The following is a 14,593-nucleotide window of genomic DNA, read 5'->3' as shown; positions in this document are numbered from 1 at the left end:
AGCTCTTGCAGCATCGTCGTGACCCCGCCCGGCAGCAATTCTCCAGCGTTCAGGTGAGATGTGGCCCCACTATGTGCGATACTGGCACGCGGCATGTCAGCAAACATTGAGGTCACAGGTTCCTCCGCACTTGATGGAGATAACGGTAGTTGGTACTGATACACAGAAGGAGGGGCAAAAGGAAGTGCGTCGTCATCCGCACTCTCGTTGCTCTCTTCATCGCTCACGATGTCTGATAGGGCGTCGCCAACTGTACCAGACGACGATGACACTGGTAAAACTTGCTGTCGGGTGACAGGGGCCTTCACGCTTTTAATAGCGTCATTCGCCAGTCCAAGCTTGGTAGTAGACGGAGATGATGGGGTCTGTGTAGAGTACGGGCGTGTCATGGCTGTAATCGTAGTTGTTGGATGTGCCCCCAGGTGTCTGTGAGCTTGCAGCGCAGGCCCAAAGTCGCTGCAGTGCGGCAGGAGGGCGGCCGCGCTGACGTCGCACCACCGAGAAGAAGTTGGTCGGGAAGCGCGTGATATCTCTGCCCCACGTTCGAAAAAGAGACTGGAGCCTCTGGCGTAGTGCTGCTGCTGTGTGTTTCGAGGACCGCATTTGGTGAGCGACGTCATTCCATGGGATTCACGAGTCAGCATTGATGTAACTCCGAGCCAGTTGTACAAGCTGCTTGTCGTCGTCGACAGTGAAAGCGGTACGCATGGCGAGCAGAAACTAACAATAGCAGCAACGTTGGCGAGAATCTTTGTTTCCGTATTGAGATGGCTAAGGTCCAGCCGTTGGCAACAGGGGCAAGGGCGGGACTTGGTAATAGTGATTGCTTTTTTTTCTCGATGCATGCTGACGCAATCTCGGACTTATGTGAATAAAATGCAGATGTGTGTACCATATTTCGCACTTAAACGCGTATATTACATCGGTGTATTCACACCAGGTAAAATATCGAGCGGTTAGGAAAGCCAGAATGCGACGCGATTGGCTGTTTCAAATCAAGGTGCTGTGTTTTGTTGAACTTCCGTCAAAGGGGGCATTTTGCCCCCTTTGACAGCTGATTTTCTCGCAGGTTTTGAGACGACCTTCAAGGGGGGCAAAAATTCCCCTATTGGTCACGAAAGGGTTAATGCAAATCGGGCAGAGTACAAAAAATGGATAATGTCAATTTATTGCGGCTTTATTAACACTGACCACAGCGCTAGTTGACGTTTGGGGGGGGGGGGGGGGGGGGTTAAGAGGTCCTCTATTTGTGTTTAGCTAAGAAACTATAGAGTCCTCGTATCGCTGGAGGTTTTGCCTTATTGATAACCCTGATGTTTGTACGTTCAACACTTAAAGCGTGTATAGTCTGGCGCACTCCTCATACATAGGTAGTACGCTCGTCGGGCGCATGGACTTCATAGCACGTCAGGCCAGTCAGCTTCACGCAAGCCACGCAACCAGAACTTTCTGTTAGCTAATATGGCCAGCTCTCGAAGGAACGCTCCTGTTAGAAAATCGGAGTAATCACGAGCCTATTTAGCTGATGCCCCAAAACAAGAAAAATTAGGCAAACGGCGTCAGGTTATCACGGGATTGGGTCAAACCTAGCGATCACGTACATGTATTAGACCTCGCGACGTACGTAAACAACCAGCTTTTACAGTTTAGCATCAGTGAGCTGCTAGTTTTGCCTCAACTACCACTCGAAATCTGCAATGGCCCGTTCGAAACAATACAAATCTGTGTAGGGAGGTTTGTAAAATCGCTAAATATATGAAATAAACTATAGTGAAAGTTTAGGGCTCATGAGATCATGGTGTTTTGGATAGTTTTAACAGAAATATTACGAAGGCTGCAAGCTAGTCAGATGCTTTGTTCAGATTAGGCGCAGCCCAGTCATTGTTGGGCCGAGCCTGATCGTGGGGTGAGGTTCTTCTTCGCAAGCTCATTCCTCGATCAGCTCTCAAACCCCCAAGCAGTGGAAATCTAAAGTGTGTCAAGTTTGCTGAAGACCATCAATCATGCGCACGACCCAGTTGCTTCTGCTCGTGGTCGCCACCTTCATCAGTACTGCCGCGGTCGCTGAAAACTCCATCCAAGATAGCGCCTTGGCGACCGACTCCATCACCGAGACTGCCGCGAAAAGACATCGCTATCTCAAGGGGGGCGAGACGACAACTGAATTGGATACTGCCGACGAAGAGAGAGTGGCACCTAGCTTGAGCATGCTGAAGGACTGGCTCAAGCTTCCAAAGTTCCAGCGTACCCCGAAGCTTACTTCGGCCGAGAAGGCTGCTGAGGCTCAAAAGAAGGCCGATAAGATGTTCCGAGCGTGGATGAATTTGCGCAACAACCCGTAGAACTTTGTCTAAGCCACGAGAGTTGCAGTTCGAGGTCGAGGTCACAGTCGAATAAAGCTACGAAGATTGTGTTTATAACATGTAGCATGGAATACATGTTTCAAGCTCCACAATCGATGTAAAATATCCGACCTACTCGGTTGCTGTATGAATGTACAGCTCATCATTAGATGCGTGACCTGCGGCGATGAGCCCTGTGCAGACAACTTACAAGACATGGTAGGTGTGGCTGTCGTCGTCGAGTTCAGAAGTCGTCTAGCAGACACAAAACAGAGTCAATACCGTCCTCAAACACTTTTACATCGGTGATGGCAACAACAACAGCAACAAGCAACAAGCTCAGTGCCACACTGGTAGCGTCAATCAGAAAGCCTGTAGGTCTGTCCACATAATGACCATTGGTGAGATTGCGGCAGAGCCTCAACCCGCGCAATACGCAAGATTGGCAACACATTGGTCAGCCCTACGTACTTGTGTCAATCTCGAGTCACGGTGAAGCTGCACTGTGGGAGCTGCATCCATTCGCTTCTCCTTCGGATAGTGAGGAATCGGCTTGGCTGCTTGATACCACTAGCGCTTGTGAGCATTGTCGACTTCATCACCATTGTGCCCACACTTCTAACAGTAAGAGATAGACTGCCAGACTGCAATCGATGCAAAATATCTAAGAAATAGTATGACTTTGTTGCTACGGTGTATGAAATGTATATCTCGCCATTGGCGCCCATATTATCTTGCAAGTCTTGCATATTGCGCGTACTTTTCGCGTCGTGCAACGTCACCACGGGTTCGAGTACCAGCTCAGCGTGCTGGGTTTCCTCTTATTGACGCCGCCGGTGTTTTCCAGTTCCTTCAGGAGGGTTACTACGAACCAGGGCCTCCCTACGCCGAGGGAGGAACCAGGTACATACTGTACGTGGCCGGACGGGTGGCAGGAACAAAACGATCAGGAGCTTGCGGGGCGATCATTGTCAGCTGTAATGACATATCGAGCGGGGCCAACTGGAGCGGGCACATGTCATACGCCAGCTCGTCACCGACGACCACGGAAGCGGAACACTTAGGGCTCCTCATGGGACTCAAGGCGTGCGAGAAGAAGCGGTACTGGCCGCTATGGGTGGTGAGCACGAACAAGATGCTGATTGCACAGCATCGGCAACGCAAACCCCCAAAGGCACGGCATTTAACACAAGTCTACTGGAGGAGTCGGCGCATCGTGGATCGGCTTCGGGAAGTAGAATGGTTACACCACGCCAAAGAAGCCAACCGTATGGCAATGGAGCTAACAAACACAGCGCTCGAAAGCAGAACGAGCGTACAACAGTACACGGCTGACACGGGCACCGATTCAGGGAAATGGAGGAAAGTACTCCGCCACCTAGATGGAGACATGATACAATGGAAAACACACGAGGACAACGCGGCGCAAGCGGACGTCGTGGCCGACAGTCAGTAAGGACACCGGCACGTAACGGGGAAGCGTAAGCTAGGACCTGGAGACGGCTAACTACCGACATAGGGGCGATGGTTAGAACGGACATAGGAAGTCGTTAGCACAACTAAGTGACATCAATGTACCTCACTGAAAAGCGAAACGACCAGGGCCTCCCTCCACCCAAGCCATGCGCTTCGTCTGCGTTATGTTATTATCTACTATCGGATGCGGAGACACCTCACTCCACACAACGGAAGGTAAGACAGGTAGGTAAGGTATACATGTAGCTTACAGCTCTGACTATACTATGCTTTATCGTGCTCTGTAGGCCAGTTCTCTACCATTTTCATCATTGTGGTAGTCGTTACAGCCTAAGATGCTCAGTCCTTTCCAAAGTAGTGGTGCACCCAACTTAGTGGAGGTGCTGTCTTTCTACTGTAGTAGCTCTCCGCCCAGCAGAATGATGCCATGCACAGCTACTCACTGCGACGAAGAAATATTCACACCGGAGGACACGTCGTGGTCACAGGTCATGTGTGCGGTACAGTGTGCTTCGAGAATGTCACCGCATTCCTGAAAGAGTACGCCGTCTTTTACTTCAAGTAGCTGACCGTGTGCTATCTTCGGGTCTGCGAGTGCTGGTCCTCTAGATCCGCCGCACGACGTATTTGAAGGGTAATTTGCTGTGTGACCGAGATGCGAGCGTGCTCATGTAGCGGAGGCTACATTGAGAATGATAGCAGATGACAGCAACAATAGCGTGAATAGCCCTGGATCAAGTTATGAACAATTCGAAGATTCTCTTGTTAAAACATGCCCGTGATCTTCACACTGGACGTGACCATCGCAATTGCGAACTGCTACCCTGGCTCGTCATAGCGTATGTCCAGGGATTACTGCACTGCTGCTCAACCTCATTTACTCGCCCACCGAGCGCCACATAGCTCAAGGTCGTGATCCACGCACTTCGTGTATGCTGCTGGTCCGCAAAACTTGCTATTTACCGTCGTGTTGTCTGCGTACTTTGATGGAGTATTATTTGAGCACGCAACTGAGAATCTGTATGTTATACTACCTTGAATTGCAAAGGACCATACCACATACTAACACGTCTGCTTTTTGTCTGTGTGAAACAAAACAGCTTCCACGTAATGGATATGTTGCTGGCAGTGTAAGGTCAATCAGCGGCATTTCGAGGAGAAACGAGTACCCGTTTGTGCTCGTCTGGGGAGTGGCTGGAGGAGAAAAATGTCGCTTTGGCAGTCGGGTTTTGTTGGAGGAGCATGCTCTGACATTGCGTTGCAATTCTTTGGCTTACTGGTGCCTCCTCCAGCTCGCGTGTTATCTCGATGAGCGTACTTCTCAAGGTAGTCCGTCCAAAAAGGAGCTACTGAAGGCATTCAACTGAGACCGGTTATTGTTCTGCTTGTCACGACTACGTCGAGTGCCTATGCTCAGCCTCCAAACACCTTTATCGAGCGCGGCACATCTGGAAACATGGAGGCTTTGCTGCGCGTCCGAGCGTTTGAAGCCTCCAGTGTGCTGCTAAAGCCCAGTAGCTGGAAAAGTGATGGCGTGGTCACAACTCTGAAGACTAGAATACACACCTCGAGGACTATCACGTCGTTGTGTACTGCGCAGCGTGGGAGATCTATATCGTGAGCATATTCAGAAACAGTCTGCGAGTGCTCGTCTTGTAGGGAGCACACTGGTACTGGAGTGTTCAGTTATGAAAGCTCACAGCAGCATCAAACATTTTGCCTACAAGGCTCGCGCCGATACTCGGAGAACGCGAAGCGATTGTAAAGATTCGATTGCCGGAGTCTTGGGTGTTGCGCACAACGAGTATCAACACGAGCGAGCCCCCGACAATCGCAGAAGTTGGAACCCTCAGGCTTCTTCGCTGGAAACATCCCAGGCAACGGCAAACTATTTCATTCCGACATGTGCGGCTGGCGAGGTGTTCGTAGCCTGCGTCCTGGATGCGTACCTTTGTTAGTCATTGTTCAACCCGTACGTTGTCGACTCGATTCGAGCTCTAGCGGGGACCTATTATACTGCTCCGATGCGACCCAATTAAAGTCACCAGGCAATTTTCAAGGCATCGATGATACGCTACCTTTCCCCTGCGACTGCTTCTTCGACATCATCGGCTGCAGTCGAAGAAACGGACAACACACTGTGCGGCGAAGGTGCCGTAGCAAGGAGGTGGAAGTGATCGGTACTCGGTGCTTTGCATGGCGCCTATATCTCGGGAATTGGAAGGTGCACCTTTCGGTGAGTTTTTTTCGAGGGCATTGAGTCAGCACGCGTTATTAATTAATACCATAGTACTAGTACTGCGGAGTAGCGCTTGGGGTGTGTCGATGAGATCGAGCTGCGAATCGAGGCAACTGGCTTCCGTACCCGTGCGCAGTGGTGTGTCCAGACCTCCTTACGGTTGCGTAGTCGAGCGGGGCGACCAGCTCCAAGTCATTACGAAGCAATCGACTCCTGCTTGCGATAGGTACAGTATGGCTTCAAGACACCTCGATTAATTCCAATCGTTCACTCGTGCGGGCATGGATACGGGTGGGGCGTCAACGTACAGCGGCCTACACGAATGCCCTCCCAACAACGCTAACTGGTTGATCCCGAAATGCTAGCAAACGGCTCTTTTCGCTGTACGCAGGGTAAGCCAGAGCCAGCCATTCCCGCTTACGAAGCCTCGAAAGGAGCCTTCAAGTACCCTGGGGACACGCGCTCGAGGCAAAATGCGGGATTTGACCGACTGGTTTTTGCTGCAAGGCTGCCATGTTCTGCCCTTCTCACTAATGCTTTGTATCAAACACGTGCGGGCAATGAAAGTTCCTCGATCCGTGTCTCCTTCCTGCCCACCACCTCCAAATATGTCCACCTCAACCGCCTCACCATCCGCGGTGTTTGGCTCAGTGGCAAATTCTCTCCAAACGAAGAAGAATTCGGGTAGATATGCAGCTTCTTGGCGTCTCCACGCTGGTTTTCCTGGCCTTCCAGGGGCCCGTGCAGGCCGCTATATCTTGCACCACCACGGCGGAGTGCGCTTGGGGCGAGACCTGTGTGGCAGGCGACGCGGATACGTCGATCCAGGCCTGTGTGCCTGCTACCGTCTGCGGTGGCTCCTCGACTGGCAATTGTCCGTCGGATCACGATAGTGGCAAGCTCGCCTGCCTTTGGAGACCGTACGACGACTGCAGTGCTGGTTGTGCGATGATGGACGGAAAGAAGGGCATTTACAAGTGTGTGTCCCTCACTCGATGCGATGCTTACTACGGAGACGCTTCTTGCAGTGGTAAGACAGAAAGCATTGCTTTTTCATGGTTGTTGAAATGGTTGACTGACTGGTTGTTATTGCAGACGGGTGCAGTGTGAACGGCGTGCGATGCAATGGCCAGGGATCCTGCAATATGATGTCCACGAAAGCTGACGGCACGCCGAGTTTCGGCTGCACATGCGACAACGGCTACAGTGGGCCCAAGTGCGAGGTTGCCCCCGGCTCGACCGCATCGAACTCTTCGGCCACGGACGAAGACTCTTTTTGGGGAGCACTTGATTCCGCTGATGACTCTACGGACGGCTCGGACGACTCTTCTGTGGACGGATCGCAGGACTCTTCTACGGACGCCTCGGGCGACTCGTCTACTGATACCTCGGAGGACTCGTCCACAAATGCGTCCGAAGACTCCTCTACTGACACTTCGGACGATTCGTCTACGGATGCTTCAGGCGACTCGTCCACCGATGGGTCCGAGGTCTCGTCTTCAGACAATGCAGAGGATTCGAGTGCCTCCAGCTCCAGCGATGAGTCCTCATCGGGCTCTTCGCCAACGGCAGCTGCCGAGTCGGTGAGCAGTTCTTCTAGCAGCGGCATCAGGCCCGGAGTGCTTATTCTCGTCCTCGTGATGGCTGCCTTCTTCCTGATCGGAACGGTCCTACTGGTTGCGTACTCGCGCCGGAGGAAGCAGCAGGAGCAGGAAGAGTACGCGAATGCGCTCGCTTCAACGCACGGTGTCGGTGCCGTGGGCGCGGTGGACGCTGCTGACGGACACACGGGCCGTACGCCGAGACACGTCATCGCCACCATGTAGACGCCACGATTCATGGTCCCAAAAATTAGAGTCAATGTTATTCCAATTTAGCTACCCCTTTGCTTGTGTCTGTGTGCAGCTTTGCATTTTTGTTGACATACTCTGGAGAGGCATTAGACCGATGAGGAGCGAACAACCATGGTACCTTTCCAACTGGAGTTATTCCTCACACCATCCAGATTGCTTAGCAGAGGGCAAATTACTCTCCAGGTGCTAATAACCCGCACACATCGTTCAACATCGTATAAGAGCTCAGCAGGAGGACGCTTCAGACTTCACGAGAGAAGTCTTCAAACTGGCAACGTCTCGTGCCGATTTCGATTCTCAAAAACGAGGTCGCGATTGATCTTGCTGTGACAGCGGTCCTGATCTGGCTGGTGCGCAGGTGCCTGCTGGCCTTGTCAAACATCAAAACTGTCTTGGACAGCCGATATCTCCACTTTCAGTACTAAACCTGTTGGTTTTCAACTAACTCTGTCTTTGTTGATCATTAGGTTCTGCAGTTCGTCAAGGAAGCAGTGTCCTACGCCTATTTTGACCCGTTGTAACTGATAGATGCCTTATTACGATAATGTCCTTGTGTCTGATAACCATGCGAAATCCAGCGAGGACGAGCACCGTGCGTGGGTGCGAATCATGATTGCCCAGCAGCAGCACACACACCCCCCGCGTCCTCACCATCGCTATCGACACACGGGACTCACACGGAGGCGTCTGCGAAACTCGTCCTGGCAGAGACCGCCGACAGGCGCCACCTGGCACATTACTTGGGCCAGCAGCAGTCGTGAGCAACAGAGTTCAGCGAGATAGCGAGGCCTCGAAAGAAATATCGGCTCCTCGACTGTCGTTATTTTTTTCGCCCACTCCGGCCGTTTTCTGTCGACGACACTTGATATTTGCAAGGGGCATAACATGTACCACATTTGCGGCACCATTTTTCGCTCTCCCGCTCCAGCGTCTCAAAAGCCAAATATTTTCGAAAGCGAAGCGTGCGTGACGACATGAAGCTCTTGGCGGCGCTACTGGCGCTGGTGTTGCCCAGCGCTGAGGCGATGCGCATGGCCATCAACTGCTCCAGCACAGCAGACTGCGGCGACGGCGAGACGTGCGTGGCGGGCGACTCGGCGTTGTCTGTCCAGGCCTGTGTGGCCGGCGCGGGCTGCGGCGGCTCTGCGACGGGGAACTGCCCGTCGGACACGGCTAACGGCCAGTTGGCCTGCATCTGGCAGGCATCCAGTGACTGCGGTGGCTCGGGCGAGGGATGCGCGCAAATTGGGGGAAACTACGGCATCTACAAGTGTCTGTCCATTGACCGGTGCGACGAATACTACGGAGGCTCATCGTGCAGCGGTAAGTGGGGGCGTTTGCATGTGGTGAGAAGGGGGACTGACTGTTGGGTGCATGTACAGATGGATGCAGTGTTAATGGCGTGCAGTGCAACGGCCAGGGCTCGTGCAGTCTCGTGAGTTCGGGCTCGGACGGCACGCCAACGTTCGGCTGCTCGTGCAACGAAGGCTTCTCCGGCGACAAGTGCGAGTCCGGATCCAGCTCGGGATCGACGACCGCATCCACAGTTTCTAGCACCTCGTCAAGCACCGCCAGCTCGACGTCAGTGGAGTCGAGCTCGTCCACCAGCTCGTCCCGCGCGACGTCCTCCTCGACGTCTTCTAGTGTTTCTGGCTCCAGGTCCACGTCCAGCTCCACGTCTTCTAGCGTTTCAGGCTCTAGCTCGACGTCGAGCTCTGTGAGTGGATCTGGCAGCTTCTCGTCCGTGAATGGCTCACTCAGCAGCTCTTCGTCGTCCTCGCTGTCGGCTTCGTCCACGGAGGGAGCCAGCAACAATGCGGCAGGGGCGAGTCCGACGTCGGCAAACAGTGGGTCAGTGGCGTCCGAGTCGGACTCCGGAGGCACCAGCTCAGCGGTGTTTATCATTATTGGCGTGCTGGCCGCCTGTATTATCATCGGCGCGCTCATGTTCGCCATGTACTCGCGGAAGAAAAAGCGCGAGCAGGAGGCGGAGGCTGGCGGCTTCGGGGGAGCGACACCGTTCGGGGCAGCTACCGCGGCCGAGAGTGAAGCTCTCGGTGGCACAGGAGCCGATACGCCCAAGAGCAGCATCGTCACCATGTAGACAGACAGGACCTTATGATGTTTTCCAGGGACATACCAACAACCTATCCTTATGCTATGCTACGCTCTTTATGTCTTGAACTAGCCTCGAACTACAACTTAGAGATAAATCAACGCTTTGGCCCTTGTCTTCCTTGACGAATGCTTGGTTCGTCGCACGTGGCTTCCGTTTTGGCCACAGTTTCGCGTTCATGCGCGATGTCCGTGAAGCGACGCCAGGAATGGCGCCGATACCCTGCCACCCGGATGTGCTTTACCTCATCGCGCAGTATCTGCAGGCTAGAGGGCTTTTTGCCAGCTCGTTAGCGTTGCAGCAGGAAAGCGGCCTCGACGTAACGTGGTTGCGAGGTTCATCGCGTGAGCTGACGCTGCTGCGCCGATGGATTTTCGATGGAGACGTGGACAGAGCTCGAGCTTTGCTACGGCCTCTGCAGAACGACAGTGTCGGTCCGGAAGAGATGGAGGCTGCTCTGCTTGCTCTTGACGAGCTCCAAGTGTTGGTGATGAAGACGTTAGGCGGTGGAAGTACCCAAGAGCGAGCAAGACTCGCGAAAGCCAAGTTAAAGTGCTTCGAGAAGCTGGTGCCGCTGTTTCGAGCTCCCGTTGACGAGATGGAGACTGATACATTCAAGTACGTGGCCATGCCGAAGCTGCAACTCGTTGGATTGATCCACGATGCGGTCCTTTTCCACCGACAGAACGGTGACAACACAGGAGACTGCATTTCGGTAGTGAGTGATGTTAATGAGGTACAAGCAGCTGATGGGGAGGAGGAAGGAGGTGAACTGTTGCTTCTGGAAATGCCGCGTGATGGAGAATCAGTTGGTGGATATGGGCTCGATACAGAAGGAACCGATAGCGTTGCACGTTCTGTAGATTGGACAAGCTCAAGGAGTAGACGCCGAAACCCGATGGCGCTGTCCGTGAGTCTTCGCAGGCGCCAATGGGGGGAGGATGAGGGCGATGCCGATACAGACGAGTGGACCGAGGAAGTGGAAGAACGTCTGAAGGAAGGAGACGAGCGAAGTGGTACTCCTGACGTGAAGGAGACTGTTGATGTTGCTGTGAGCTGTGGACTGGAGGAGTGGAGTGACGTAGCCACACAGACCGAGGGCTTTAGCTTGCAGTGCTTGGCTGAAAAGGCAGATGAAGGAGTGGCAGAGCTCGAAGTCGGTCATGGAGATGAAGGAAACGAGCGAGATGACCTGGAGAGTAGCAACTGCCCTAAGCTGGATGCTGTTGTTGTTGAGCCAGCTGAATCTGGTGACAGTGAGCCTGCACAACATGACCAGGAAGTGCAAATGGACCAAGAGCAGCTTAGAAGCTCAAATGACTCCAACAAAAGTTTCGTGGCAAGCTGGAGTAGGAAGAGCGTTGTGAGCATCACAACAAGCACGTTCGACGTCTTGGAAGCGCATCCGGAAGTCGACCAGTCTGAGGTTCGCATTGAAGATGCAGCAGCCCTACCAGACGAAGACAACTCGAATGAACTGCAGCAAGAGCTGGGTGATGGAGTGGAATTTGGTAATGAAATACCTTTGCAGAAGGGGCCACCACAGCGTTATGACGAGCTCACGCTTGAGCATGTGGTGTGTGCAAGTGTAATTGCCGAGGTGAAAGAGCCCCAAGCAGTTCGCGCGCTGGATGCTCACCCAAATGGGACACATCTTGCTGTCGGTACCAATGCACGCGCACTACGGATCTTTGACTTGGCAACACCCTTGCAGCAGCGTCAACAACAACAAGCATGGGCATCGCCTCTCAACCTGCTGTTGCCGCTGCTACCCGTTGCGCTGGAAAGACACAAGCATCATGACTCGGGCATTTATTGTGTCTCCTACAACCGCTATCTACCCGACGGAGTTGGCGCTGCTACAATGCTTGCGTCTGGTGCAGCGGACGGATCGGTGAAAGTGTTGACTACGAGAGAGAGAGATCCATTCCAATTACAGCAAGCCGACGAACTCTGGATACAGCGGGGCGACACTAGCGGCTCGTTGGGCAAGACACGAGCTCTAGAGTTTGCATCTCCGCATCTCCTCTGGGTCGCCTCGACAAGCGATCGCCGTTTGCGTTGTTGGGACATTCGACGTGCTCAGAGGAGCTCAAGCCTGGGTCCCTTCCAGACGTTTGACGGCCACGTGGGCGAGATTCAGGCGATTGCTATGCCTCAACCTTCGACCTCGGGATCGGTTAACACTTTGCTACTGAGTGCAGCACTTGATAAGACTGTGCGGCTTTGGGACACACGCAGCCGCCGTTGCGAGCGCTTAGTGACGTGTGGAGCTCACGCAGCGTTTTCCCTCCACTTTCAACCGAGTGATGAAAAGCTGGTCGTCTCAGGGCACCAGGATGGCAGCGTGGCTCTATGGGATTTGCGCTCAACAGCACGCGAGGCGCTGCAAATCGTTGTGCCTCACGAGGACGAGTGCCGATCAGTGAGATGGTCTCCTGGGGGCCGATGGCTACTTAGCGCAGCCTTTGATGGTACGTTGTGCGTCATGCAGGCGAGTAACTCTACTTTGCAACCGGTCGCCAGCTACCACAAACACTACGGCAAAGTGCTTCAAGCGCAGTGGCACCCGACCGAGCCAGCCTTCGTGTCCTCCGGAGCTGACAAGCGGGTCAAGCTGTGGGCCTTCGCTTGAGATCATCCAGTCCGATGTGCTTCAACGTGTAGCCATCTTGACGCGCGCAACGTGACGACGAAACGTACAGACTAGCGCAACGCTTTTCGTCTACAGATGTGCAATCGCCTGAGCAAAGATCAATTGCACTGCCTTGTGTGAACCAAGCTCCTCAACGCCAACGTAAGCGACCAACAATATAGGTATATTTGAAAGCATCGAAGACAGAAGGTGGTGGAAGGGATCACGCGGCGGGGAAGAGCAACTCGTGCACACCGACACTGGCTGTTCGCCTCGATGCGTCATGCGTGGGAGGGGGGCTACCGGTAGATCCATCACTTGTTGCCGGGGGACTTGGACCGCGTCTTGTTCTTCTTCTTCTTGTGGCTGTTGGAGCCACCAGAGAAGCCCTTGGGGTCGCACTCGGGACACAACCACGTGTCCGGGTGGCGGCCGTCAGCCAAGCCAACGCACTCGAGATGGTACCACTGCGACGGGTTCGGGCACGTCTTGCCGTCGCACGCGATCATATTGCCGTAGCTCGGGAGGTTGCAGATGCAGTAGAGCTCGTTGTCCTCGCCCGTGTCCGCGTCCTTCTTGGTCTTCTTGGTCTTGCCACCCGCGACATTCGAGGGTTTCGAGCTGCTGGAATGAGGAGGCGCCTTCCGTCCTTCGTTGCCGTGGCTCCGACCGCTGTGGCCGTTGCTGGGTCCGCTGGAATGGCTGTTGCCGTGGATGGTAGAGCTGCTGCCGGCGTTTCCGTTGCTCGTGTGGTGGCTCGAGCTGTTGCTAGCGTTGCGTCCCGACGAGACGGACACCGAGTGGTCGCGCTGGCGCTTGCGGCTGTTGGACTTGCGCTTGGCCTTGTCGGCCGCGGCCGCCGCCTTGCGCTCCTTGTCGCGCGCCGTCGAGCGCTTGACGGCCGTCCGCTCGCCGTTGCGCAGCCGCTGCATGAAGGCGACGATGGAGTCGTCCTCCTCCACCTCGAGCGACATGTCGAAGTGGCGCGCCACCTGCGCCGCCAGCTCTTCCTTGACCGAGGCGTCGCCCACCTTGATGTGGTAGAACTTGGCGTATCGCTTGAGTGCTTCCACCTGTGCATGGTTACGAGTCAGTCAGTCCATAGTCGCTAGTAATAAGGGAAACGGAGAGGAACGCACGCCCAAGCTCTTGAAGTCCACCATGAGCCGCGGCGGGTACAGGACGCGCTTCAGACGCCGCGGCGGACTCGTCAGTTCGTCCGCGTCGTCGTAGTAGCGGCCGCCGTCCTCGAGCTCTGCAGAGAGAGAGAGGGCGATTAGTGACAAGCAGTGAGGTGCCATCCCTCCTGGCGTTGCGTACCTTCGTCCATGAGGTAGAGATCGTCGCGCTCGTCCTGGAGACATAAACGTTACGAGCTGGCACAGAGGCGATTGTAGAGAGGGGGGGCTGTTACCATGTTGCTGCTGTGGGCGGAGGGGGCGGAGAGACCTTGACTCACTACTGGGAAGCTCTTGGGTCCTGCGCTGCTGCCGTTCAAATGGAGAGATTTCTGCAAACGCGGGGGTGGTGTCGAAAAAGGGCGCGACCGACAGTTGAAGAGCGTATGGCGTCAGCGCGACGTGCTCGTCAATTGAACTCTCAGTTGAACAGCATAACGTGGGATCACTTAGTTGCATGGGACCTCAAACTTAGAGGCTCGGATGCTGTTCATTTCCTTTCGAGGGCGTGTCACGGGCGGTGTTTCTTTCGCAGCGGCGACCGAGATGCAGATCCTTCGGTCTCTGCCTGGCCAGCATTGCATCGCGCCGCGCAATCGCTCCTCTCGGCGCTCTTGCACACAGCGTGCTTCCCAGCAAAATTTCCCAGCACCCACAAATGCCACGAGCAAGCGTAAAGCCTGCCTGGCGTGCTAGCAGCAGCAGTCATTGACCGGCAATTTGCTGCGCTAACAGCACCGTCAGCAGCAACGCT

General features: G+C 54.4%; 5 protein-coding genes across 5 annotated transcripts; 4 read left to right on the top strand and 1 right to left on the bottom strand.

Moving 5' to 3' along the window:
* Positions 1-2,003: 2,003 nt before the first annotated feature.
* KRP23_11221 (uncharacterized protein) lies at positions 2,004-2,342 on the top strand (the record flags this gene model as incomplete). The annotated part of the gene is made up of 1 exon (XM_067881749.1): positions 2,004-2,342. One exon carries the CDS (start codon positions 2,004-2,006, stop codon positions 2,340-2,342), a length of 339 nt encoding a protein of 112 aa, XP_067741033.1.
* A 4,405-nt stretch (positions 2,343-6,747) lies between these two features.
* On the top strand, positions 6,748-7,883 carry KRP23_11220 (uncharacterized protein; the record flags this gene model as incomplete). The annotated part of the gene is made up of 2 exons (XM_067881748.1): positions 6,748-7,087; positions 7,153-7,883. The coding sequence occupies 2 exons, from the start codon at positions 6,748-6,750 to the stop codon at positions 7,881-7,883; spliced, it is 1,071 nt and encodes a 356-aa protein (XP_067741032.1).
* Positions 7,884-8,884: 1,001 nt separating this feature from the next.
* On the top strand, positions 8,885-10,014 carry KRP23_11219 (uncharacterized protein; the record flags this gene model as incomplete). Its single annotated transcript, XM_067881747.1, has 2 exons — positions 8,885-9,233; positions 9,293-10,014. 2 exons carry the CDS (start codon positions 8,885-8,887, stop codon positions 10,012-10,014), a joined length of 1,071 nt encoding a protein of 356 aa, XP_067741031.1.
* Positions 10,015-10,234: 220 nt separating this feature from the next.
* KRP23_11218 (WD repeat-containing protein 47) lies at positions 10,235-12,661 on the top strand (the record flags this gene model as incomplete). Its single annotated transcript, XM_067881746.1, has 1 exon — positions 10,235-12,661. The coding sequence occupies one exon, from the start codon at positions 10,235-10,237 to the stop codon at positions 12,659-12,661; it is 2,427 nt and encodes an 808-aa protein (XP_067741030.1).
* Positions 12,662-12,975: 314 nt separating this feature from the next.
* KRP23_11217 (Chromatin modification-related protein YNG2) lies at positions 12,976-14,078 on the bottom strand (the record flags this gene model as incomplete). The annotated part of the gene is made up of 4 exons (XM_067881745.1): positions 12,976-13,734; positions 13,801-13,916; positions 13,982-14,015; positions 14,076-14,078. The coding sequence occupies 4 exons, from the start codon at positions 14,076-14,078 to the stop codon at positions 12,976-12,978; spliced, it is 912 nt and encodes a 303-aa protein (XP_067741029.1).
* Positions 14,079-14,593: the final 515 nt, after the last annotated feature.

Source organism: Phytophthora ramorum, assembly GCF_020800215.1.
Source record: "Phytophthora ramorum isolate Pr-102 chromosome Unknown Phyram_PR-102_s0011, whole genome shotgun sequence".
In the NCBI taxonomy this organism is placed as follows: Eukaryota; Oomycota; class Peronosporomycetes; order Peronosporales; family Peronosporaceae; genus Phytophthora; species Phytophthora ramorum.
The sequence above is the reverse complement of the archived record's forward strand: the minus strand, read 5'-3'. Positions and strand labels throughout refer to the sequence as shown.